The following is a 22,412-nucleotide window of genomic DNA, read 5'->3' on the forward strand; positions in this document are numbered from 1 at the left end:
AACCAAGTCAGCAAGCCTGACCACCCGATCCCATTAGTCGCTTCTTACAACAAGCATAGTCGCCTCTTAAGACAAGCATGGGTTTGCTGAAGAATTGGTCTTCAGCAGCCCATGGCTGTCAGACAGAGCCCCCTCTACCCTGATCTTCAAGAGTGTGACCATGGTGCCTAGATTTGAGACCGCCTCCGTGTTCTAGTGGTAGAGCGTCTGCCTGGAGAGCGGAAGGTCCGGGGTTCGATCCCTGACCACGTCATACCAAAAGACGTTAAAAGATGGTACTTGTTGTTACCCTGTCTGGCGCTCGGCATTAAGGGGCTAAAATTTTTACAAGGACTGGTCGCCTTGGAGTCAGTATACTGTGTCTGAGTGGGGTATTCATGTTAAACTGCAGCATGGTATCTCAGTGAGCTTGCACTATAAATCGGCATCAGTCCAGACTAGACCAAGCAGCCACACACACACACACACGTACATGCACATCGCTATATAAGTGCAATGATCTTGGACGCGACGTTAAACCCCATTTCACCTCACCTGGTGCTTAGATTTACCTGATTGTTATCCCTGGTTTGTCAGCGCCATGCCCAAGGATTTCACCAGTGTGACTGATGTCTACTACCTGCATCACTTTCTCCTGCATTAAACTGACACCCCATCATGTCCCCGAAGTAACATTCCCAGTGGTGATAAGCCAACTCACTCACTCCTTCACCCAGATCTCCAGCAGCTTTTGTCTGAAGTATTGTTTCCAAAACCCGAGTGTTGGTCGTGAAATTAAGATGAAAATAAATTACATAAGCACAAAGTTGGAAAATGTTTCTTTAGAATTATCAGTAGGGAGAAATAAGGAAAACATATTTGCAAGGGTTTTATCGTTTTGTTTTGCAGGTGACCAATGAGATCAACTATGCGAAGGGCTTGTATGAAGAGGTTGTCCACACTCTGCAGCCATTCCCATCAACAGACGACCTGGAATTGTGATCTCACACAGAGCCTGGTTGACACTGTGTCAAAGCACATGTGTATTAAATCCTAGTATTTTGCAATTCATCACAAGATGGCACTGATGTATGACATCATAACATAACAGCTGTCACAGGAGAATGTGTGATGCTGTGTTATCCACAGAAATGTGCTTCAGATTGCTGGTGCAAGGTCATTGATTTCAGGGAAAAAACAATACCCAGATGTGTGAAACATGTCCTGGCCCTATGTTACCAAAAACAGTCCCAGGAAGTGGGTCGTTAGTCTCGTCATGATACACAGCAGTTTAACACTCATGTCATGACGACATCTGAATCTAGTCCTTGCGTGACATTCAGTAGTATCACCTCCTACCTCCATGACATCACATCATCCAAATATGTGACGAACACACCAGATGACATCGGGATGACATCCGAACACAAGGACAGCTGACAAACACACCAGATGACATCATGATTACATCCGAAACCAAGGATCTGTGATGAACACACCAGATGACATCATGATGACATCCGAACACAAGGACAACTGACAAACACACCAGATGACATTGTGATGATATCCCAAACAGGAAAACATCATTATGAAAACAGGTCATTCCGCAACCTAGATTCAACCTGGCCGTGGTTGTTTTTGCCACCATTGTGAATCAGGCTTCTTGTAGTTTGTAATGGAAATGAACACCAAAAATGGAAACAAACTAAAAAAAACAGAACAGGTTTGTTTCTGCTACCTAGTTTGGTTTCAAAATTCTCATGTAATAGTAATTTTAGATACATTTTGAGTAAACTGGATCTAATGAAAACAGCTTTGAAAAGAGTGAACGCCATCTGAGACGTGGAAGTAATACCAATTCAGGAAATACTCAACAGCATTTAGTTATGTAATCTTCCAGTGTAGCTACTGTACAGGACTTGGTAGGTCTGTAGTGATTTGATGAATGATAACTTGTATGCAATATGTCTTTGATAGCCAGGTTCAATGGTGGAGATACAATTGACTATCCTTGCTTAATAGACAGATTGCTGTCAGTTGTATTATTGAAGCGTTTATGTTAAGGGAGGTAACTCTTGCAGGCAGCTTTGTAGTTACTCCCATTTAGTGATGGGAATAACTTGGTGCGCAGTCGTAAAGTTAGCCTGTGATGTAGTTTTAAATAATAATAATAATAATAATTTTTTAAATATTACAAGAAATATGCATATGCAGTGGAACCTAGTTAACTTTAAGTTGTTTTATATCTTTTTATGTTGTTAATGTTTGCGGTCTAGACAAAGTCCCCATCAGCAATATTGCCTAGACTGTGGTATCAGGAACCCTTAACGGCAAAGCTGAAGCAGATCTTTGGCCAACATGAAGCAGTGCAGATGAGAAAGCTGGATTGAATATTCTATATGAAACAAGAAGTGTTTTGATTCTCATCTTACAGCAGCAGTGTTTAGTTACTGACAATATAGGACATCATCAAGGGGATATCGCTGCAAGTTAGAAATTGAGGGAAATAAGTAAAAAAATCATTTGGATTTGAAAAATAACTATTTTAGGAAAGTTAAATACTCTTAATGCATCGATCCTTGACAGGGAGCTTCTGTATGAAATTCAGTGAATGAAATATGACAACATTAACACAAGCTTGTTAAAGATCGCCCTCCTAAAAGGGAGAGAACAAAAAAAAGTATGTGATGTAATAACAGTGTTTGAAATAAGCTTGAAAGCCATGTTTTTGTCATAACCTGTATCTTTAAACTGGAGAACATGGTGGGGGAGGGGGTCCTTTGATTCAAATACTATAGCCACAACCTCCGATATGCTGTCAATTCCAGCACTAGAAACTGTGGTTATGTTAGGTTTCAAAGTGTAAAGAATTATGCTGATGTTCAAGGATAAGTCCAGGCCACATTAATTATTTGTTTTATTTGTCTCCAAATACCTGAAGGCAGGAGGGATAGAAATAAATCATTTTATGATACGAACACTCAGTGACTAAATGTATTATTGAATTGTCACTATTATATATTTCTTGTTTGGGTATTATTTTATGGCTAAAACTGATGAGAGATGTGTAAACTATGTAATTAAGTTGAGCTGGCCTGTGAAATATTGTTTAACACTGACATGGTGATATAATGTCAGTGAAAGTTTACGATGGCATGGTCCAGTATCCCATGAATACCATCATATCACCCAGATCCATGCCTCCTAGACTAGACGGTGGTCATGGTGACCCTATATCATCTCCCTACCTCCCGACATCAACAACACTGAGAGGGCTTTCATTTGTGTGATACATGCATATTATTCTGTTTGTAGGGCTGGCTGTCAATATAGGTCATGGAGGTCAATAATTGCTTACTAAATATTGATCAATTATCCATAAATATCGAAAGAACTTTAAGCAAATATGCAAGAAGTATGTCCTGAAAGAAATCAACAGATTTCACACCACTGGTGAGCAGTGACACATGTATGCATTGATTACTTTGTCCACATTTGAGATACAACAAAAACACTTCCGTCTTCGACAATTTCCATTATTCACATTGTCAAGTCGGTAAATCAAAACTTTATTTTATCACAACAGTTTATGTGAGTTATTATCGATGATAACAGTTTGATATCAATAAATATTAATATTTCCATCGACAATAATTCCGATTATAGATCTTGTTAGCCAGTCTTACTAGTTTGTATAAATGGATTTGTTCCAAGTAGACGGGAGTCATGTTGTGCATAATGATATTGTGATCTGTAGATATATACATAGCGTTGTACATAGAACTTTGTGAAGAAGCATCTTACACTTGTATATATGTCCGTCAGTATTGTGTGGCTACTTAAATTGTGTGTATATATATAGCATAGTATTTATGAATGGTATTTATGAAGGCAAGATTGACATGGATTTCTAAGAATGAAACAGGTTGGTTTCCGTAAATATATCCTGTCTTCATACGGCTTCTGAAGCCACTTAACTATACCACTCAAAACAAGTTAAGGATCACCAATACCAACAGCAATACCAACAGCCATGACAGATTAACTATAGTCATGTGAAACAAAAGGTGTTGTTTCACTTCTTTTGAGTGGTATATATACATGTTTAGATTCAACAATGATTATGTGATGAAGCCATGCATGTTTCTGTGATTTTGAAAATGGACATTTTGGGCATGTAAAATTGAAACAATGAATTTTGGAAATATTGACATAGTGTGAGACTTGTAGAAGGCCTACACTTGTCAGTATGTTGTTATTCCCACCTTTAAGTGAGGCCCAGGAAGCCTAATGGTTCGTCCAGCCCTGGCCTGCATTGTGCCAAGTTCCTGGTATAATTGCCAGTCAGCGAAATGATGAGGCTGAAAGCCCACATTGTATGATTATTTAGGTTTCTGTCTGTTTTAGCATGAGAGATGGAGGTAACCCATCATTGTGGCTTCGTCCTGAATCTAGTGGAGGAGAGTTTGTTCCTTGTAGATGTCAGCTCATTGAGAATAGCATGACCTGTTTACATTCCATAGTGTATATACTTCGCTTGACCGGAGTTATATTGTAGAGGGAGCTGTATTGGGAGTGAAATCCAGTAGGGAACACCAAATATATATGGTCCTCTCTCAATGCACTCTAACGGCTCAGATGGCCCACTAAGCAGAGAACCACACACCATTGTTCACAGTTTGGGCCCAGAGGTATACCAAAATTCAATTGGGTTTGAATCCCAAATTTGCCTTTGTTATGATTCTTGGTTTGCCAGTGCCAACCCATGCTCAGGGTAATGTCTAAGCCATGGTGAGCTTTCCTCCCACATCACGACATGCCATCATAACTGAAATACATGACAGATTAATTATTGTAACATACATAATCAAGTGTTCTTTATCTTCTTTGGAGTAGTATATTTTTTAATCATGACACTCCCATGGATACAAAATAGTCAAAGTAGTGTGTTGAGAAAAAAGAAAAAGCAATATTTGAAAGTAAAGTGACAATTCATCCTATATTTGGGTGCTGTTCACTCCCCATCCACCCCTCTATAATACATGACCGGTCCCTCGATGATAAACTGCCATGTTTTGTTATATGCATAAACCACACTTGTCTTTCTACGGAGTCTTTTAGAAGTGTATTGTGTTCAGAAGGACCAGATGATTGACATTGATAGCATAGGTGTTGTTTAGAGCCTTGGTTCAAGAATATTTGTCAAGAAATGCCTGGCGACTGTTTCAATACACTGACCAGGTTGAAGGTTACTGAACTACCAGGTAGAAGTGTATAAATGTGACCTGATCAAGTTGGGTTCCTGGTAGACTGGCATCTTCTCATGGTGGAAGGAGACATTCATTATGAAATATGCACTCATCACTCAGGATTATCTAGAACACAAGTGCCAATGTGATTATCATGTTTTGTTTGTATAAAACTGAGTTTTATCATTTGTATATTGTTTGGTGTTTGAATTGTTTTTGCTCCTAGTGCAATTGTATGTGGACAGTTTACTTGATTGTTGTTAGTTTTGCTTTTTCTCCTGGGTTTGAAGTGATTTATTGATGTGACAACCATGACAGGGCTATTACATTGTTGGGCTTAGGGTGGCCGCACCTCACTCATGGGTTTGAATTCCAGATTTGCCCTAATGACTGCCAGCAAATTTTGGCATGAAAAGTCTATATTCCAATCAGAGGTTTCAAACCACAATAACCACCTATGATTTTAAAAAGCTGATTTGACACCTTCATCCTATCAGAATTGTAAATGTTTTGTAAAGTTCTTTCGCAGTCACTGTAGGTTGGCATTTTGAAATGAGGATATACAATTACAGATTAGATCATGCAAATTTAACATTTGAAACCTCATGCTGTATGTTCAGGTCCAAATTCAATTTTGCATGGTCAAACCTCCAGACTAAGACTGAGGTTTGTTTTTGTTTTAGCGTTTCCAGACATTCAGAAACTTTCTCTGAACGAAGGATCCAAACTATTTTAGTTATTTTTTCACATCACCATTTTTTTAGGACATTCAGCATTTCCACTGAACAACTTTACATTATTTCTAAGTTTAAGGATAAAGGCAAAATAATCATTCCCTGAGTAACTTCAGATCACTTTAGAATTTTGAAATGCACAATGTCTATAATTGGTTTGTTTCTTCACTGCCAACCCCATCTCTGAATTTTAGTCATGAGGTGTGAAGCAGAAGAGCTACGGTATTTTCAGGCATTAGGCATTGGTACAAACCTGTTCCATGAGGTAAGACGAGTTCTATGGATGAACAGCTTCTTTATTACAATTAGTGCAACGTTTCGGTGTAGATCCTAAGTGTGCTTGATAAAGGTGTTAGGATCTACACCGAAATGTCGCACTTATTGTAATAAAGAAGTTGTTCATCCATAGAACTCGTCTTACTTCATCACACCAACTTCTAAATGCCACTGAAAGAAGCTGTTCCATGAGCACTAAAAATACCAAAGAATAATCACCATGGTTTGATGAGGGCACCTGGCATTTATGAGTAGCTGAAAAATGTTGCCCATTCCATTTTGTGGATAACATCATTTTAAGTTTAGAAAACAGAACACAATGTTTTGTCTTTGGTATTAATAGTATTGATCATAAACCATAAATATATATATTTCTATGGTATAAATAGTCGTCTGGATTCCGAAATATTGATGGACTCAGTCATGCACAGAGATAGTAGCACACAGCACAGCCTTTGTCTTGTAATCACCGACAATTCTGATTCATAGTTTCGAGTTGAGGTTACATTTACTTTCTTTCAATCAATTGGATAAACATTTTTCGAAGATCTTTAAAAATATATTTTTGTGCTATATTAGTATTTGTTTGCTGTCAAATCTGATGTGTCCACATGTTTAGGTTATTTTACTATCTTGATGTTGAAAACTATAGCATCAAACGTAATTAAATGCTTTGGGGCATCTTCTAGGACCTGCATCACTTAAGGTTCTCCTTGACTTGAGCAAGGAAGTGCATGTGGGTATTTATGCCAGCTGTATCATGGCTGCCTGTAAATTTTCAAGTCCTGATCAAGGCTGGACCAGGCAAGCCAGAGGTTTATAGCATAGGCAATGATCCCCTACGATCAGGGTAGGATGACACACCATCACCCGGTCAAACATTGTAACCCTTGAAACTCACTGGTCTGCTGTTTTGGCAAGGGTACTGGGATCTATTCTGTCCCTGGAGTCCCTACAGGGAACAGACATGGGATAGTGGGGATCTCTTCTGCCCTGGAGTCCCTACAGGGAACATGCATGGGATAGTGGGGATCTTTTCTGCCCTGGAGTCCCTACAGGGAACATACTTGGGATAGTGGGGATCTATTCTGTCCCTGGAGTCCCTAAAGGGAACATACTTGGGATAGTGGGAATCTATTCTACCCTGGAAACCCTACTGGGGACACACATGAGATAGTGGGGATCTATTCTGCCCTGGAAACCCTACTGGGGACACACATGGGGTACTGGGGATCTATTCTTTCTTGGAATCACTATTGGGTACTGGGGGTCTATTCTTGGAATCACTATGGGGTGTAGGTGATCTATTCTTCCCTGGAATCCCTACAGGGGACACTCATGGAGTACTGGGGATCTATTCTTCCCTGGAATGCCCATTGGTATGTCATGATATTACTTAATTCTTTGTGTAAATATCATGAGAAATTTTCACCTTGGGTAAACAGGAATAAGAAAAACTAACTGTATGAGTATCTGCATCAGTTTTCACTGAAAGTGTTATATTAATATTTTTATCAGAGGTTATTTTCATAAGACTATTGAAAGGATTTGTTTTTTATGAAGCAACAGCCTTCAGTTTTCTCTAGAAATCTGTGAAGAACAAGTTGTTATGTGAGTCAGAACGTGACACAACCTAGGAGCCCAAAACAGTAGTCCTTGACACTGTGTTATTTTATGTTTTACAGGACCTTTTTTAAAAATACTGAAAGAAGAATAAATTATTGTATATAAGAATATTATATTTTCTTTTTCTTTACATTGTTGACCTCACAGAGTAAAAGAGATATCATCTCCATTTCTCACAGGTTTCAGTGGCTGGGATTTAAGATATATACTGGGTATGAGTTACCTAATTCTGACCATTATTATCTTAATTATTTTCAGAAGCAAGTTTGTATTTTTGAAATCCATTTAAATCAGAACCTGTGGGTAAACTGAAATACAATTTAATGATTTCTCCACTTTTTGCTCATAGTATTTGGTATCAAATCAATCTATTTATAAACAAACAAATAGAAACGTCTCCTTTACAAGTAATATTTTGTTTTAGGTATCAGGAATTCCTATGCTAACAACACAGCACACAACTGCTGCATCCATGTATGGTGATTATTGGCAGTTCCTCATGTAAACAGCATATCATCACAACCCTAGTTTTTTTGTATTTCGTTGAAATTGTTTAAGATGATTTTACACATTTCCAGTTTAAAGTTGGAGAATGTTATAATGCTGATCATGTCTCTGTCTATTATGAGGATCATTACCTGTCATGTGGGTTGTTCCAGTCCGTCAGAGGGTGACCAGTAGAAAGTGCCTTGTATAATAATGATGCTTAATCTTGAATTTGTTTCATACTTGTTCTTTTCTCTTTAAGCATTTTATTACATCAAACGTATATCAATATTTCTTATTTTCCTTGGTATTTAGCCACAGGTATTGGAAACAATTCATGTTAAACTTCATACTTAAATATTTGAGATCTGAACATGGGACATACAGAATATCATTAAATTGGTTGCCCTGGAGCTCTTATGCAAGCCTTATTAAAAATGGTGCTGAACTTTCTTATTTCATATATGCACCAAGAAAAAGGCTAAGCACTGGTTAATATACTTTTTAAATATAGTGAAAAAATCTTTTCTTGACGCATAGCTTGTACTTTATTTCAATGTGACATGCTGACATTTAAGATCAGTACTGAAACTTAATCCATTAATTAATAACTTGTTTTGCGTCTATTCTGTGGCAAAAGTGGTATGACTACCCCTTCAATTGATTGCACTGACTATCTTGCAACATTTGACAATACTTAGTCCTTATTGCTATCTCAAGAAACATGAAATGTTCTCTTCACATGAAATAGGTCTTGGTGGTTTCAAAACCAGATCAGTGTCATGTGTGGATATTTTCAAAAATATGCATGGATGTTTGCATTTGAAAATAAGGAAGGGTGGTGTATAACATTTTTCGATGGGTATATAAGAAACAAATCTTGTCTTTTAACTTTTCTACTCCATCATTTATTGGGTGCAGTTGGGTAGCCTTGGATGTTCCATAAAACCACCAGTTTCAGTTGCCATCTGCTGTAGGCCTTGTGTTCCACAAGCGCCATTGTCCACTAGAATAAAGCACCCAGGAATGGTTGTAATTAGGTCGCCTGAGAAGGGAAACTCTGGAATAGCAATACTAATCCTACTCTCTGATGTAATGTGATGTGTGTGACAAGGGAGCATCAGCCAGCTGTTCCGTCACTTTGTGAAGAGTTGTTGTTTGTTGTTTGTTGTTGGTTGTTGTTGTTGCTGGTTTCCCCAACAAGCTGGGTCACACAGGTAAGCCTCTCTATGATCAAACTTGGTAATAAACAGGGGAAGCCTGCTTTCATCGCCACCTTGTTGCTGTTGTTTGTTGACGTGTTATACCAGTGTATATAACTGTAGATATACCTTGTCCCACCAGGACCAGTTCACAGTGATTCTTAGACTATACGGGGCGGTCGGGTAGCCTAGTGGTTAAAGCGTTGGCTCGTCACGCCGAAAACCCAGGTTTGATTCCTGACATGGGTACAATGTGTGAAGCCCATTTCTGGTGTCCCCCGCCGTGATATTGCTGGAATATTGCTAAAAGCGGCGTAAAACCATACTCACTCACTCACTCACTCTTATACTATACTCTTAAACAAAAGAAGGGGATCATGACATATGAATATGAATGCCAAGAATTAGAACAAAGACAAGTGCTGACAACAAACTGTGATTAGCAGACTGGAACAGTTACCAACAAACTCATGATGTTGAAGATCGAGCACATTCAGGTCGTCCCATGTCAATGACAGTACAGGATTGATCCAAAATCAGGCTCTACAAAATCGAAACTGCAGCAAACGTTCTCCAGGCTACTGCATTTCTGGTGTCCCCCGCTGTGATTTTGTTGGAATATTGCTAAAAGCAGCGTATAACCACTCACTCACACTCACACTCACACTCACACTCACTCACTCACTCTCCAGGCTACTGGAATATGAATTATGGGTCAGATGATTAGGAATCATGAAGTACATCTCCATGACTGACGGCCATGTGTTGTGCCGCACCTGACAAATTGTCATATTGCCAACAGTCGTCAATGACGTACACAGCGTCAAAATTAGGGTAACGTGTCATGTTTTCAGATTCACTTTGCATGGTCGTGTCTGGCAGTGTCAAGATGAACGTCAAGCCAATGTCCGTGACAGCTTTATTTTGTGGTTATGCAACTCTATAACTGAGCGAACCCCATTCCATATTGTGCAAGGAAGGATCACTGGACTGTTCTATTTGGATAACATACTGACGCCCTTTGTTGTTCTGTTTGCATGGTATGTGGGTCGACGTTTTGTGTTACAGGACGACAACGCCTGTGGCCACCGTACACGAAACGTCAATGTTCACCTCCAGTCGCCCAGCATCCTAAGAATGCCATGACCAACCATGAGCCGAGACCCTTCCCCTATTAAACACACGATAGGGAGACGTCATAGGCCGCCGACAACGTTGGCTGAATTCGGCCAGGTGCTGCAAGAGGAGTGGGACATATTCCCTCAAATTGCCTTTGGGAGACTCATACGCAGTATGCATCTTCGAGTGAATGAATGTTTGACAAATTGTGGTGGTACTACGCACTGCTGTTCCAAAAACGTTGAATTTAAACATTGTCATCTTACCCCTATCGCCATCGTATAGACCGCCTCCGTGGTCTAGTGGTAGGGCGACCGCCCAGAGAGCGGAAGTTCCGGGGTTCGATCAACGGCGGTGTCATACTAAAAAGACATTAAAATATGGTGGTACTTGTTACCCTGTCTGGCGCTCGACATCAAGGGGCTAAAACAAGGACTGGTCGGCTCGGAGTCAGTATACTGTGTCTGAGTGGGGTATTCATGTTAAACATGGTATCTCAGTGAGCTAGCACTATAAATCGGCATCAGTCCGGTCTTGTTCAATCAGCCACACACACACACACACACACACACACACACACACACACACACACACACGTGCATGTACGTCACTATATAGGTGCAATAATCTTGGACGCGACGTTAAACCTCATTTCACCTCACCTCAAGATCGTTGACGGTCATAACATCTACTGTCATAATTCACTACCGGTTGCAACGTGTTCCCAGTTCGTTCATTCTTTTTTATACAATAGAAACAAACAGGACTAATCTAACCGCTGTCACGATTCGGTTTCATAATGTCCTTTGACTGACAGCATCCAGTTCCTGGTTTATCAATGTAGTGACCACCCGATCCATTTGGTCGCCTCTTACGAACAGCATACATGCTGGGGAACACCACTTCAGCCAGCAGTATTGCTGAGAGTTTGTCAGTGTGACGGACCCGTAAAGGCCCGGGGTAGAATAGGTCCTCAGCACCCCATACTTGCCGTAGAAGGTGATTATGCTTGTCGTAAGAGGCAACTAACGGGATCGGGTGGTCAGGCTCGCTTACTTGGTTGATGCATGTCATCGTATCCCAATTGCGTGTATCGATGCTCATGATGACAATCACTGGATTGTCTGGTCCAGACCCCCGTCATACAGATGGAATATTGCGGAGTTCGGCGTTAAACAACAACCAAACAATGTGACGACCCCTGCTCCTTATGAGCGGTTTGGGTTTAGTCTGGGCAGATTCTTAGGCATTGATCGTTGCCCGTGCTTTCAACCACTGGTGTACCTGGTCCAGCTCCTCTGAATAGAGGGGGCACGGATGGTCCAGTCGTCTAAGGCGCCGCGATTCGCTGTGAAGAGTTGCATCCCTTGGTCACGCCAGAAACCTATGATTGTGGGTTCGAATCTCGGTTCTCCCCGTTTATGTATCAAGGTTTGTCAGCACCATACCCGTGCTCGTGGGTTCCACCGAAGTGGTAAACGTCTGAGACCTGCATCACTTTGGGCTTTCCTCCCACATTAAGCTGACACGTGATATAACTGGAATAATGTTAAAAGCGGCGTTAAAACCCAACTCACTCACTCAATCGTCTGAATAGGACCGAGTTACCTATGGTCTCTTAAAGAGGGCTGCCATATAGCTGGAATATTGTTAGTGTAGCGATAAACAAGCATGGGTTCACCCTTCTCATCCAAAAACACATGAACCCAAATAACCTTTGTCTGATTGTATTATTGATGTATGCATTTCAATATAATTATGACCACGTCATTAGTACCCAGTGTTCTTGGACATCCCCGTGGGGATGCCGGGTTAGAATTAGTTCTTGCCATCAGTAGTTAAGTACTGTGGTATGGAACACCTCAGGATTATGGAACCGCTCAGGATTATGGAACCGGAAGTGACGTCACATCCTCTGTGACGTCACTTCCGGTCACGTGACCTGCGCAGTGCATGATGGGACTCTGCGCGTGCGCCTCCAAGATGGCGTCGCTTCCGTTTCCGGTGGCGTGCGCCTCCAAGAGGGCGTGGCTTCCGTGTCCGGTGGCGTGCGCCTCCAAGAGGGGCGTCGCTTCCGTGTCCGGAGGCGCGCGCCTCCAAGAGGGGCGTCGCTTCCGTGTCCGGAGGCGCGCGCCTCCAAGAGGGGTGGCGCTTCCGTGTCCGGTGGCGCGCGCCTCCAGGGGGTGGCGGTGGTGGAGGGAGGGAGGGAGGGAGGGAGGGAGGGAGGGTGGTGGTGATGAAGGGAGGGAGGAAGGAAGGAAGGAAAGGAGGAGGAGGAGACGGGTTCATGGTGTGGGTGGGTGGGTGGGTGGGTGGGAGGGTCGTCAAAGCAAAGGAGGAAAGTTGTCTTTCGGGAGAGATGGGTGGCCCTGAAAAGGGCCGTTTTGATATTTACATGCATGTGCACGCCATGGTGCAAAGGCACGGGTGGACTTTCATTTGACGTCTGACAGGACACCTACTGGTGTGCGTTAACCGACGCACGTAGGTGTCCTTGAGGATGGTCTTACAGTACACACATTCGAAAGTCCCATCCCGTGCCCTTGTGCCAAGGGCGTACACAGGCAGGCCCCCTTGGCATCTGTCGCATTGCCATGCTGGAGACCATGGTGGTGGTGGTGGTGATGCTTCTTTCCACCCGGGCAAAGGTTGTTTCACTGTGGCGATTTCTAAATCCCAGTTTTCTTTCATGTGGTAGTTGTTGCTGTTGCTGTTGCTGCTGCTCATCATGATGAATCAATTTTACAAGTGACACTGACCCACTCGAATCCACTGTTGTTTTATAGGAGAGGTACTGACACCCACCCTCCTGGTTGGTTCGCCAGACCGCAGCTCCGATTGGTTCGTTCCGGGGCCTGGTCAGCACCTCGGTTTTCCAAAACGGACCGACCCCTGTGTTTCTTTTCCATAGGAAATGGATTTTACCATGGGAGAGAAAGCACAACCCCGGTTCGGCCAATCAGAGCCCCACCTGGTCCGAGCACCGCTTCTGATTGGTCGACAACCCAGGCTTCGGATTGGTCCGATTTCGATCCGGTTTTTTCTTCTTGGGTAGCCTTGGTATTTTTTTTGAGGTAGACGGTCGTCTGAATGCTAAAGGAAGGTGGACCTTCATCGGTAGACATGAACGTGGGAATGCCTACGTGATGTACGTGTGTGTCACTCCCATGCCAATCGGAATGTCATGTGTGCATGTGTGTGTGTGGGTATGTGTGTATGTCTTCAAACAGACGTTGACGTTGATGTATAGAATAGCGTGTGGTCAGGCAAAACGTAGTGTCGCGATGTGAACGTCATGTACACGTGGTGTCCTGTGTGTGTGTGTGTGTGTCTTCAAATTAGTATTATTATTATTATTATTATTATGATTATTTAAGGATACCGAGGTGTTGACACCCGTGTAAGTCGACAGACGTACTGTGACACGTGTTTTCATGCACACGTGATGTTTGACGTGGTGTACCACGTGTCTCTATTGATCTATTTATATTTATATCTATTTATTTTATTTTTAGACGTGTGCCTCCAAGAGGCCTAGGGGTGGGTGTGGGTTCTTTGTTTTGGATTGTCATTGTTTGGCAAAGCAAAGGTAGAAAGTTGTCTTTTGGGTGAGATGGGTGGCCCTGAAAAGGGCCGTTTTGGGAAAGAAGAAAACTTTTCTGCTGCTGTCCAAGAAGAATGATCATGTCCAAGCTTATTGACAAGACAAGGATCGTCGAAGGGGTACTTGCTGCCATCTGGGTATGTCATCGGGGTGACCACCGTGACACCACTTGTGGGTCCAACAAAGAAAAGTTTGTTGGAAACAGGAAGCGGAAACAGATTGAACCATTCACAACAACAACTGTAGACAAACGGGAACTTGAACGGGAACTGGAACGGGAACTTGAACGGGGAACTGGAACGGGAACTTGAACGGGAACGCAGGACACGGGAAACGTCGTCCTCCTAGGCAGCCGGCTCTGCTACGTCATTCGTGTACCTCTGTTTCTCTTCGCAGAGATAGTGTAGTTGTAGTTGCTTCTGGTGTTTCACCAGCCCGGTTAGCTTGAGGTAATCGCAGTCTGGGGACCACTTGTGATGTGCCGCCCAAGGATTGTCGTGGGGTGCCCATTGTCTCAGCCGCACACCACATTGGAAACAGCACACACCATCGGCACCCTGAGTGTAGACAAAGCCCGCATGAGCCATCTCCTCAGCAGTCTGATACATTTGCGTGGGCCACGTCTCAAACGAAGCGAGCCTTCTTTCAAAGCGCAGATAATAGTGCGATGGTGTTTGACTGAGCAGTGACACCGTCTCCTCGGCATGACTCTTACTCCAACATGCACGAGTATCTGTACCCTCCATTCCCACATCTTCGCCACGCGTCGTCGTCGTCGTCGTACCACTCTTCTTTGTTTCAGCCATTCTTGATTTTATCACATCAATTTTACAAGTGACACTGACCCATTCGAATCCACTCTTGTTTTATGGGGGAAGAACCGGATCGAAATGGGGTGCTTCCTGGTTGGTCCAAAACGCAACGCACCGATTGGTTCGTTTCGGGGCCTGGCCTGCACCTCGGTTTTCCAAAACGACCCGACCCCTGTGTTTCTTTTCCATAGGAAATGGATTTTACCATGGGAGAGAAAGCACAACTCGGGTCGGGTGCTGCCTTCTGATTGGTCGAGGCTGTCTTCTGATTGGTCGACAATCCAGGCTTCGGATTGGTCCGATTTCGATCCTGTTTTGGGGAAGGGTTGTCCATCCATCAGACGTTCAGACCCTCTTAGAGTACAGGCGTTCATCAGACACACATCGTTATCATGACGAGCAACCAAAGTACGCCCTATCGTTTGGAGAGGAAAGATACCACCCGCTCCAGACGGTTAAGAACTGCTAATCATACCTATCGTTTGACTTTCAACCCAGACTACTTGGACACCGTACCACCGGAACGCGTCCCCCTGGAACTGCCAGCTTTATTTGACAGGGTGATCGATGACTTTTATGAACAGATGTCAGGTCAGAAGGGAGATCGTATTGGTCTAGGTATCGATCATCCCGCTTTGAACACCCCCATACGGATTCCCTTTCGACGTTTTGAAGATCTCCATGGGCCAGATATTTTGCAGGCCGTGGAAAAAGTCCAACAGTCCAACAAAGACCTGAACATCGATGACACCATGGATGTGACTTTAGTACACGTCGCAGATCCCGACAGGCTAGGATCGGGCAGTGGTGCTCCCCGGGTGAAAAACGTGATTGGACTCGAAGCTTTTTTAACACGCAAAAGGTGCATCGTACGGATCAAGAACGAAGATCAATCCTGTTTGGCACGGGCCCTGGTGGTGGCACAGCATTATGCCCACAAACCCCATCCTTTGACCCCAGCATGGAAAGCCCAGTTAGTGAGACTGATGAGAACGAATCGCGTCGACGTTCAAGGCCTACGGGCACGGGCCTTGTTTCGACGCCTTGGCCTGCCTGAAGGTCCCTGTCGGGGGCTGGACGACCTCGCACGCGTGGGACGGGCCTTGACCCACCTGCATTATCAACTGAAAGTCTACAGTCAAGAGGTGGGTCAGAGACTGTTGTACAAGTGTGATGAGGCTCCACCTCACGCCACGGTGCTGCATCTATACCATCATGATCAGCACTACGATGTCATCACTTCCATGTCCGCTTTTTACGGGTCTGACCATTACTGCGAACGTTGCGACAAACGTTACGACCATCCCGAAAAACATCCCTGCACCAAGGAATACCGCTGTCACCGCTGCTTCTACTCTAGCTATTGTGGACCCCAGGAAGAGCTCGGGATCCCTTGCTTGACATGTCAAGGTTGGTTCCCCAATCCAACGTGTTACACCCGACATCTCCAGTCACCGTCAGAGGGAAAACCCAGCGCCTGTCAATCGATTCACAGGTGCCCGAACTGTTTTCAGCTGGTCCGCGTCTTGGAGACCCCCATGGTTCACCACGAGTGCTTCGACGAAGAACATCCCTGCTTGGTGTGCCGAGAACCCATGACCCCAGACCATCGCTGTTACATGACGCCTCTCCGTGAAGAAAACGAGGAGGGGGAGGAGGGGGAGGGGGAGGGGGGAGAGGAAACGGAGAAGGAGGGGGAAGAGGAACAACATCACGTACGAGACGACGTCCAATACGTCTTCTACGATTTTGAATGCATGCAAGACACGGGGGAACACATTCCAAATTTGTGCGTGGTGCAACTAGGATGTGGACGATGCATCAGTGAAGTGAGCAAGAACTTGTGCGAACACTGCCCATGGAGAGAAGAAGGGTATGGTCCCAGCCGTGAGATCGTGTTTCGAGGGCCCACCACGCGACATGATGTGTGTGTGTGGTTGACCACGTTGTGTGAAATACCCAAGAAGAAGAAGCCCAACCCGGAGGAAGAGGAGGACAGCACACGCAAGGGCACAACAGCCCCCCTGGGGAAAAAAAGAAAACGGGATGGCACCCCCTCAAGAAAGGACGCTACCAAACGTCAACGGCATGCATCACCCCAGCAGGAGGCGGAGGAGACGGAAGAGGTGGAGGAGGTGGAAGAGGTCATGGAAGTGGAGAAAACAAAGAAGCCAAAGAACAAGAACACCTCCTGCCATACAGTCCCGAAGGAGGATCGCATTTATGTGATGGCCCACAATGCACGATCCTATGATTTACACTTAATCCTGAAGGGCCTGTCCCCCCTCCTGGTGACGCTCCCCACCAAGATTCGACATGGCCAACAAATTTTACAGATGACCCTGGGACGGCTGTGTTTCGAAGACAGCTTAAATTTCATCCCTTACCCCCTGAAAGCCTTTCCCAAGAGCTTTGGGTTGAAAGAAATGAAGAAAGGGTACTTTCCACACTTTTTCAATACGAGAGTCAACCAGACCTACAGAGGTCCCTATCCACCAGCCGTCACGTACGATCCCGATGGCATGTCTCCCGCGGAACGCTCAGCCTTCCTCCAGTGGCATACCCAAAAAGTGCAAGAAGGAGCCTTGTTCGACTTACAAGAAGAACTTTTAGCTTACTGCCAGAGCGATGTGGACATTTTGAGACGGGGATGCGCTGACTTCCGACAGAACGCCATCCACTCGGTGGGCATGGATCCCTTTGTGGAAGTGATGACAGCTGCTGCGTTCACCATGAAATCCTTCCGAAAACACGACCTGAAACCCAATACCATCGCCATTCTTCCACCTCAAGGCTACCAACCCAAGAGAAACTATTCCCAGGCCTGTATGCACTGGCTCCACTCTCTGATGGAAAGGGACCCCCATCTGCACCTCCAGCACGCCAGGAATGGCGGTGAAAAAGAGTTCACCTGTGGAGAGGGTCAACATCGGTACAGCGTGGATGGGTACGATCCAGCGACAGGCACCGTCTACGAATTCCTGGGCTGTTTCTGGCATGGGTGCAACACCTGTCACAAGACCCGACGTGGAGAACCGCATCCCGTCCTGGGCACGTCGTTGGGAGCCCGTTACACCGACACCCACTACCGCTTGAGTCTCTTGAGTCAACACCCTGAGGTGAAACGGGTCGTCGCCCTGTGGGAGCACGAATTTACGAAAATGCAACGGGAGGACTCCGCTCTACGTGCTTTCTTGCAGGGACCCCACTGTCGTCACGTCCCCGGGCCGCTCAACCCTCGCGACGCCTTCTATGGAGGACGCACCAATGCCACGCGATTATGCTACGAAGCCCAAGAAGGTGAAACCATCAAGTACATTGATATTTGTTCCCTTTATCCCTACATTTGTAAGACCGGAGCGTTTCCCACGGGACACCCGACCCTTCTCCATCAACCCCCTGTGGACACGTTGTTTGAACTGAAAGGCCTGATCCAATGCCGTGTCCTACCCCCGAAACGACTCTACCATCCGCTACTGCCTTACAGATCGGGCGGCAAACTGCTCTGTCCTTTGTGCCGTACGTGTGCCGATACCCGGTCAGACTCCCCCTGCGAACACACGGACGAAGAGAGGTCATGGGTGGGGACGTACGCCAACGTAGAACTCCAGGAAGCCGTGAAGAAGTATGACTACCGGGTGCTTCAGATCTACGACGTTTGGCATTTTGACACCTTTGCACAGCATGACCCCGACACCCAGCAAGTGGGACTCTTTGACACTTACATCGATCGACATTTCAAGGAGAAGCTCGAAGCCAGCGGATACCCCGAAGGATGTACGGATCACGACGCTTACATCCAGGAGATCTACGACAAAGAAGGCATTCGGTTGGACAAGGACCGCATCGAAAAAAATCCAGGACGCCGCACGATTGCCAAGATGCAACTGAATTCGCTCTGGGGCAAGTTTGGGCAACGGGTAGACTACAGTCAGAACGTCTATATGAACGATCCTGCACAGTACTTTGCCTTGTGGAGGGATGACCGCAATACCATCGAGGATGTGACCGTTGTCAACGAACACATGGTGGAAGTGACCTATACCCAGCGGAAAGAATTCCAAACCCCTCATTCTCATTTCAATGTCGCCATCGCTGCTTGGGTCACCGCCCAAGCACGTCTCAAGCTGTACGAGACCCTTGCCCTGGTGGGCCGCAGGGTCTTGTACTTTGACACGGACAGCGTCATTTACATTCATCGACCCCACGACGCGAATCCAGAGCTGGGTCATTCGTTGGGTGAGTTTACGGATGAACTGGACGGAAACACCATCAAGACGTTTGTGTCAGGAGGTCCCAAAAACTATGGCTATGAGTTAATGAACCCCAGACCCGATGGAACGCGCACGACCTGCAAAGTGCGAGGGTTCACTTTGAATTACCGAAACCAACGCCATCTCAACTTTGACACCATGAAAGGACTGATACTGGGACAACGGTCTGGGAAAGAGGAGGAAGAGAAAATCAGTTTGGATTACCCTCATCAGATCATTCGAAAAGGACCTCGGCACGAAAACGCACTCGTGACCCGCCCCACCCGAAAAGACTATCGTACCGTGTACGACAAGCGACGTGTGGTCTACGACGACACCACAGGCCTACCTGTAGACACGCTCCCCTTTGGGTACAGAGACGACTTTCTATAACTTTTTGCATGACAAGGGGATCGAAACTGAATCGACATGAACCCCTTACAGAAAAAAAAAAAAAAACGGATCGAAATCGGACCAATCCGAAGCCTGGGTTGTCGACCAATCAGAGACCGTGCTCGAGCCATGGTGGGCTCTGATTGGTCGAACCGAGGTTGTGCTTTCTCTCTCACGCTACAAGCCTAACCCTATGGAAAAGAAACACAAGGGTCGGTCCAGTTTGGAAAAATGGAGACTCAGACCAGACACCGGAACGGACCAATCAGAAAGCAGGACCTCCGTGGCTTTTAATACGACCGATGCTCTCCGGTCATCACTTTTCACTGAACGGACCAAGCAACCACATCGCCCCCCTCTGATTGATGTTCCTCACGTTGTGTTGGTTGTTGGCGTTTTATCTGGAAGAAACACGTGTTTGGAGAGAGTACCATCAAGTGTTGACGCACCTCCGTGAAGACTTGAAAAGAAACAACAACGAACAGAACATCCGGACAACATCATGTCGAAACGATTGAATGACAAGACACGAAGCGACATGAGTGGCCAAGGAAGCAGTGGAGATGGGAACGGTGACATGACTGCTGAACTGTGGGGTGAAGTGTACGACTTGCTGTGTTTAAAGATGAAGACCGACGACGCGTACGCCAAGTTACGTGCGAAGGGCGACAACCTGATGTGCGAACAGATACGTTCAAAGATGAGGAAGCTGACTGAACCCGAGAAAGGCACATCGAAGAAGACGATAAAGAAGATCCAGAAGAAAAAGACAAGCAAGCCCACAGTCGTTGTGATCCCCACAGCAGCAGCAACACCCACCACCATCACCACCACCACAGCAGCAACAGCAACAACGGCTGCAGCGACCACAGACATCGAAACGATGGGGACATCCTTTTTGAAACCTGCAACGCCTGCAAAAAGACGATCACGGAAGAAATTATCTCTGAAGATCTCTCCTCAAGAACAGCTGTAAGTACCCTTGCTCTTCTTTGTCTCAGTCATTCTTGATGTGATTCATATTCATGACCTATTCCTATGATAAATGGACTCTGTCCTATGATTGACAGGACCCCTGATGTCAGTTCAGTCCAGGGCGTGCTAGAACAGTGGTGGGAACAAACCCCTCGGGAGCCCACCTATTCACCGAATGCCCCTGCTGTGACGATGGCGACGGGTGACCGTGAGGATCATGAAGCGCTCAAGCTGGCCACTCTCCCTTCCATGGATCTGGACACGCTCCCCCTGCTTGAGGCTTCTTGGTCACCAACATCCCCGGAAGATGTTCATGTCTACTCCTCAGGTACGCCCCTGGTTTGCGATGATAATGAAGATGACAACGACGTTGGCCTGGATCCTTATGGAGAAGCTCAACTCACTCCCCTACAACGCGGATGTCGTATTTGCCGACACAACAACATGTTAAGATACATCAGTTGCAACAGCGGGCAAGTGATGTGTCATACCTGTGGTCTGGAGCTCATAGACTGTACTTGTAGTATGTTGACCTATGACCGCATAATGACACATGATGACATGCCTATCACATCTGCTGAGGATCACATCTTATGGTGATCCTCCTCTTCACTCGAAGAACTTGTCAACACGTAAGCTGCAACCGTGATCAAGTGATGTGTCATGTCTGTTTCAGGGAGACCATAGACTGTACGTGTTGAACGGATGGACCTCTCACAGGGTTGAGGGAGGACCACCTCTTATGGGCTTGAAGATGGAAGAGGAAAACGTTGTCGCGTTATTGTTGTTGTTGTTGTAGGGACATGCAAAGCACTCCCTCCTCCATTGACTTTTCGTATTTCCGTTGTATCTGGTTGTGATTGGTTTTTTCATGATTAAACAGTGATTGATTGAACTGACTCTTTGTGTCTTGATTGATCTCAACTCCAATAGAGTGCCGAACCGAGGGTAGAGGTTGAGTTGAGATGTCGTTGACGTTGTCTGTCCGTCTGTCTGTGCATCTGTCATGTCAGTGCACACCCAAGTGTAAAATTAAAATAAAAAATAGATAAAAGAGAAAGGCCATGCTTGAAAGATCAGCTGCCTGGTGTCGGTCATTCCAGTACGCATCGATCCCCACACCCCTTCTCCGTGTACCATGTCATGTCATGGATCATGTCACGGATCATGCCGTGTGTCCATCAACCCAAACACAGGATGACGTCACGTGATGAGGTGGAGGAGGTGGAAGCTAAGGTCATGACCTTCCGTGGAAGGGAGTAGGGTGGAGAGTTTCATAAAAGCAGGCGAACCCTCAGACCTTCTTTCAGTGAAGTCACCGTCATCATGGAGCAAAGACGTTCTATGAATGCCATGTCATCCTCCCGAGATGTCGTCACCGATTCCGAACGGGTGTCTGAAAAGGCAAGAGAACAAGAAGCGAGAAAACGTTCCCTCTTTAGGGACGACACGTGGCGACTCAGTGACATTCTGGAGGGACCTTTTCCTTCTTACACCTTGTGTCATCCTTCTCATCCCCACTATGATTCATTTCAAGAACGTCTGAGATCTTTTAAAACGTGGCCTCAACAGATGACCCAGACCCCGTATGACATGGCCATGGCTGGCTATTTCTATCCAGGACAAGGTGACTGTGTGACCTGTTATTGCTGCGGTGTGGCACTCCGCCAATGGGAAGCCACAGACCAACCCTGGAAAGAA

General features: G+C 45.3%; 4 protein-coding genes across 4 annotated transcripts in view; 3 read left to right on the forward strand and 1 right to left on the reverse strand.

Moving 5' to 3' along the window:
• The window catches only part of LOC139474715 (intermembrane lipid transfer protein VPS13D-like), a 118,615-nt gene extending 108,992 nt beyond the window's left edge, over positions 1–9,623 (forward strand). The window contains exon 77 of the mRNA XM_071257815.1: positions 889–9,623. Coding sequence (XP_071113916.1) covers positions 889–981 — 93 coding nt within the window. The 3' untranslated portion in view covers positions 982–9,623. The remainder of the gene's footprint in view (positions 1–888) is intronic.
• A 4,999-nt stretch (positions 9,624–14,622) lies between these two features.
• On the reverse strand, positions 14,623–15,084 carry LOC139474161 (baculoviral IAP repeat-containing protein 3-like). The gene has a single exon (XM_071257048.1). The coding sequence runs from the start codon at positions 15,082–15,084 to the stop codon at positions 14,623–14,625; it is 462 nt and encodes a 153-aa protein (XP_071113149.1).
• A 398-nt stretch (positions 15,085–15,482) lies between these two features.
• On the forward strand, positions 15,483–19,736 carry LOC139474162 (uncharacterized). The gene is made up of 3 exons (XM_071257049.1): positions 15,483–18,390; positions 18,634–19,124; positions 19,335–19,736. The coding sequence occupies exons 1-3, from the start codon at positions 15,483–15,485 to the stop codon at positions 19,734–19,736; spliced, it is 3,801 nt and encodes a 1,266-aa protein (XP_071113150.1).
• An 81-nt stretch (positions 19,737–19,817) lies between these two features.
• On the forward strand, positions 19,818–21,498 carry LOC139475011 (uncharacterized). The gene is made up of 3 exons (XM_071258220.1): positions 19,818–20,708; positions 20,807–21,039; positions 21,388–21,498. The coding sequence occupies exons 1-3, from the start codon at positions 20,239–20,241 to the stop codon at positions 21,396–21,398; spliced, it is 714 nt and encodes a 237-aa protein (XP_071114321.1). The 5' UTR covers positions 19,818–20,238; the 3' UTR covers positions 21,399–21,498.
• Positions 21,499–22,412: the final 914 nt, after the last annotated feature.

The sequence above is a fragment of the Haliotis cracherodii genome, unplaced genomic scaffold, assembly GCF_022045235.1.
Source record: "Haliotis cracherodii isolate W230 unplaced genomic scaffold, xgHalCrac1.p SCAF_3, whole genome shotgun sequence".
NCBI classification, from domain to species: Eukaryota; Metazoa; Mollusca; class Gastropoda; order Lepetellida; family Haliotidae; genus Haliotis; species Haliotis cracherodii.

What these genes read in the sequence shown, in the direction of transcription:
- LOC139474161 (XM_071257048.1), bottom strand. Translation starts at nt 15,084, where the DNA reads ATGGCTGAAACAAAGAAGAGTGGTACGACGACGACGACGACGCGTGGC.
- LOC139474162 (XM_071257049.1), top strand. Translation starts at nt 15,483, where the DNA reads ATGACGAGCAACCAAAGTACGCCCTATCGTTTGGAGAGGAAAGATACC. An exon ending in ATGCTACGAAGCCCAAGAAG is followed by an intron (nt 18,391 to 18,633) that starts GTGAAACCATCA and finishes ATACCCGGTCAG; the next exon opens with ACTCCCCCTGCGAACACACG. An exon ending in TCAACGAACACATGGTGGAA is followed by an intron (nt 19,125 to 19,334) that starts GTGACCTATACC and finishes TCGTTGGGTGAG; the next exon opens with TTTACGGATGAACTGGACGG.
- LOC139475011 (XM_071258220.1), top strand. Translation starts at nt 20,239, where the DNA reads ATGTCGAAACGATTGAATGACAAGACACGAAGCGACATGAGTGGCCAA. An exon ending in ATCTCTCCTCAAGAACAGCT is followed by an intron (nt 20,709 to 20,806) that starts GTAAGTACCCTT and finishes TATGATTGACAG; the next exon opens with GACCCCTGATGTCAGTTCAG.